Source organism: Micromys minutus, assembly GCF_963924665.1.
Source record: "Micromys minutus genome assembly, chromosome: 1".
Taxonomy (NCBI): Eukaryota; Metazoa; Chordata; class Mammalia; order Rodentia; family Muridae; genus Micromys; species Micromys minutus.
Window position 1 is genome coordinate 189,620,689 of NC_137969.1, and position 4,043 is coordinate 189,624,731.

At 33.5% G+C, this 4,043-nt stretch overlaps 1 protein-coding gene across 1 annotated transcript; it reads left to right on the forward strand.

Annotated features, from left to right (window-relative positions):
- Window positions 1-1,435: 1,435 nt before the first annotated feature.
- On the forward strand, window positions 1,436-3,256 carry THAP5 (THAP domain containing 5; the record flags this gene model as incomplete). The annotated part of the gene is given in 5 exon segments (XM_080912139.1): window positions 1,436-1,466; window positions 2,698-2,822; window positions 2,826-2,892; window positions 2,895-3,142; window positions 3,146-3,256. Coding segments are annotated over 5 exon segments (582 nt in total).
- Window positions 3,257-4,043: the final 787 nt, after the last annotated feature.

A 4,043-nucleotide genomic window follows, 5' to 3' on the forward strand; every position in this document is an offset into this window, starting at 1 on the left:
AGAATAGGATATTTAAAAAGCCACCCAAGGCTGGGGTCTGGTGTGGATAGCAGAGTGAGAAGAGAGGCAGTTGGTGGAGAAGATGTTGTTAGAAGACAGTTGAGCCATGAGAGGCTCAGCTGAGCAGCTAAGCTAGAATAGTTGTTATAGTGAAGAGCTGCCACTATTGGAAAAAGGGACTGTTTAAGGACACTGTTGGGGAACTAAGGGAGAAAGGCTTGAAGGGGCCCAGCTGGAAACTGGGGAGGAAGAGCAGCAAGGAGTTAATAGAACTGACTAGTGTTCTAAAGTAATTAGGCATTTTACACAGATTGTTTTTGTCAGTGTTAAAAGTTATTTCCTATATACTAGGACTCAGCTAGGATCTTACAAACTTAGTAAACCTTGAGGGGAGAAAGTTGCTAATTTTACTGAGCATAAACTAAATTACTTGAGATTGAAGGGTGATTATAATAGTTATGTTTTGAGTAAGAAGCTTTATATTATAAATATATAAAGGAACATGAACTTATATAGTATATTATATGGTCTATGTTTCTGGGAAGTCATCTATAAAATATAAATTATTGTCAACTATTGTTTAATGTACTTACAGTTTAAACTAGTAGGAAAAGTTTTCTGTTAAGTTCTGCCACTGCCATTAATATACCTTTGCCTATAAAACACATTTTGAACATCAGAGCCAAGCCCAAATTCAAATTGTCAATACAGAAACAAAATGCCATGTCTCCTGCTTTAGCCAACCAAGTGTTGAGATTTCAGGATGTATCACCACACCTGAGGTAGGCTGAGCACATAAACATAATCAATTCCTTTGCATCAGAGTTTGTCTCTCAGAACTTGAATGTTACAGTTCTTAATCAGTTTGTATCAACATCTAGTAACATTCTAGTAAATTATATGTAAGTAGAGCTGAGGGAGATTCCAGTAATGAAGAGGATGGGGTATTTATTTTCATATAAAAATTGTTTCAATTGATTTTTCATTTAGATATTAACACAAGCTGGGCAGGATGGTACATACCTGTAATCCCAGTGCTCACAGTTAAGCAGAAGGATCAGGAAATTGAGGCCAGCCTGGTCTACACATTGATCTTGTCTGGAAAAAAAAATGAAAATAAGCTAAAAGGTTAATATAAAAGCCTAATACTCAATGCTACCTAAAATTGAAGACAGCAAACCATTTGATTTGTCCTGTATAAAATAGATTTGAATGAAAACTTGTAATTTATGTAGTTATTTGCTACTTTCAGACATACACACACACACAACACACACACACACACACACACACATATCCCAACAAAATATGAATAAATGTTATCCTTTGTAACATACATTTAAGTTGAAGGAACATTAAGTGCTTTGTAATCTATTCTCAGGTGAAATATCATCCACATATCATATCTTGGTTTTCTCACTGCACAGATGACAGGATGGTGGTAGCTGCAGAGATTCTATTACATGGTAAGGATGCTTACCTTGCTTTTGCAGCACTCTGTAATAGATTACTTAGATATGCAGGCTAGTCTTTTGGCGAAACTTTGAAAAATACATCAAAGTTCCTCCTTTCTTTTTTCACTTTTCCTCTACATTACAAACAAAAACTTGAAAAGTGGTTAAAGAATATGAAGCGAGGTTCTCAGGTTCCCAGTAAATACCAATTCCTGTGAAGTGACTATTTTAATTCTGACTCTTTTGTCATCAGATGAGGTGTCCATTTTTTAAAGCAAAGGGCAATCCCAACAATATTTTCTTTGCCTGAACACTGTCACGTATTGAAGTAGTAGAGAGGGAGTAAAGCTGAGGAGGGAGGCCCATTGCTGGGATGATTTTCAAGGGGATTGAGTAGAGAGAGCAAGAAAGATTACTAATGAGAAATGCATGAGAAAAAACAACACTAATTTGTATCAGTACTGAAAGTATGCCAATTTCTTTAAATTTTAAACTGTTATGAAGCCATTTAAAACAACAAAAAATAGCACTTGGATACATACATTGTATTAAAATTAACTAATGGGTTATGCTGTCTTTCCAGTCATTTAAGAACCTAAAATTTTGTCATATGTTAAAGAATGTAATTCTGTCAAAAATTAATTAAAGATATATTAAGTACAAGTTTCTTGTTTAAGTAAGTTTGTTTGGCCAGTATACTGCTTTAAGTTATAGCTACGTAGTTCTAACTGATAAGAGTCTATGTATTATTCAGAATTTAAAATATTTTCTACAGATAAGATACTGCTAGAAAAAAAGTCTCAGAAGAGGAAAATTGAGAGATCAGAAGGAAGTTTGCCGAAAAACTGTCTTAAGAATCATTTATATCAAATGAAGCAAAGGAAAATATCATAAAAAGTAACATAGATGTTCTGCTCCCTCAGCATACAGAAATTCTTGATTCATTAGCCTGGTAATGCCTCCAGCTCTAACAGTAGAAAGTCTACAAACTAACATATTAACTCTTAAACAAGATTCCTTTAAAAACATCAGTGAATCAAGATTTAGATGTAGTTTGAGGAATGGCTCAGTGGTTAAAAACGCTGACTGCTCTTCCAGAGGTTCTGAGTTCAATTCCCAGCAACCACATGGTAGCTCACTACCATCTGTAATGAGATCTAATGCCCTCTTCTGGTGTGTCTGAAGACAGATAGATTGTACTTATATATAATAAATAAATAAATCTTTTTTTAAAAAAATTTAGACGTAATTGGATTTTGTGTATCTTCTAAGAATCTAAATTCTACAACTATTGCTTTGACAACTTCAAATTCAGAGGACATCATTTTTATTAATACAAGCTTTACAAATAATTCCATGGAAGAAGTGTGAGATCAGGAAAATTCATCCCTGTTAAGCACAGTTAAAGAATTAAACATAAATAACAAATCTTTTATAACCATTTTATGCCCACAGAAAATTCTCAACCTGTTAATTCTTTTATACCAGCTCCCAAGGAAGCAGTAGAAATGAAAGACATAGACATTGAAGCGTCATTATATAAGGATGTACACCAAAGCATGCAAAGTTTACAAATGAAACAGTCATACTGCAAGCAAGACACAAATAAGGGATACCTTTGGCAAAAGAAAAAAAAAAGAAAAAAAAAAAATCTAACCTACACTCAAGCACAGCAAACTCTAGAAAGATGAAAATCTTTGGAAGCTCTTATAAACCAACTACAACAGGAGAATTGGCTATCTGAAGAAAATGTCAAGATAACAGAGAACTATTTCACAATGTATGAGGTCACTATGATATAAAGAAGTTTTTAACACTGTAAGTTTTGCGTAAGATTTTCCCAGCTAGATCGTGTGTGAAGTGAACTTTGTCCTATAGATAAAGTTCTTTGAAGCTATTAAAGTACTCTAATGTTACTAACAGCATACTGTTCTTAAAATGCTTGTTCTAAAAGCTGAAACTAGAAGAGTTGTTTCACCAAAGAGACAGTATTATTACTTGATAATTTTTCTATAATAGTTAAAATTGTAAGGTTTATTTATAAAATAATTTTTAAAATGTAGTGAAAACTTCTCAGACTACATCAGTCCTGGAAATGCTACTTGCATATGGCTTAAACAAGCTAGTATCTCAACCATCAGAAGGTTGGGGGTATAAGCTCTTTGATAAATCACCTGTCTGGTTTGTATAAGGCCTTCATGGTCTACGCTCAGAAGTGGGGGAAAGGGGCAGCCTCACTTCTGACTGGTAAACCAAGAGCATTTACTATTCATTAATATTCTGTTTCTTTGAAGATACTTTGCTTAGAACAGATATTCTGCATGATAATATATACTAATAGTAAATGATGACTAGAATTTAATATTAATGATTAGATTATCTGTAATATAGTTTCTGTGTTGTGAAACCCTTTGGCTATAGTTATGTGCCTATGATATAAAGGGAAATACCACTATTAGAATTTTACTTGAGTTGAACTCAGCTGTCAAGAGAGATACTTTAAAGTGGAAAGAAAATATATATTTCAGTACTTTATATATGCAATTAACCATTATAATGTAGCCATTTAAGTGTCTTAATACCCTGTGT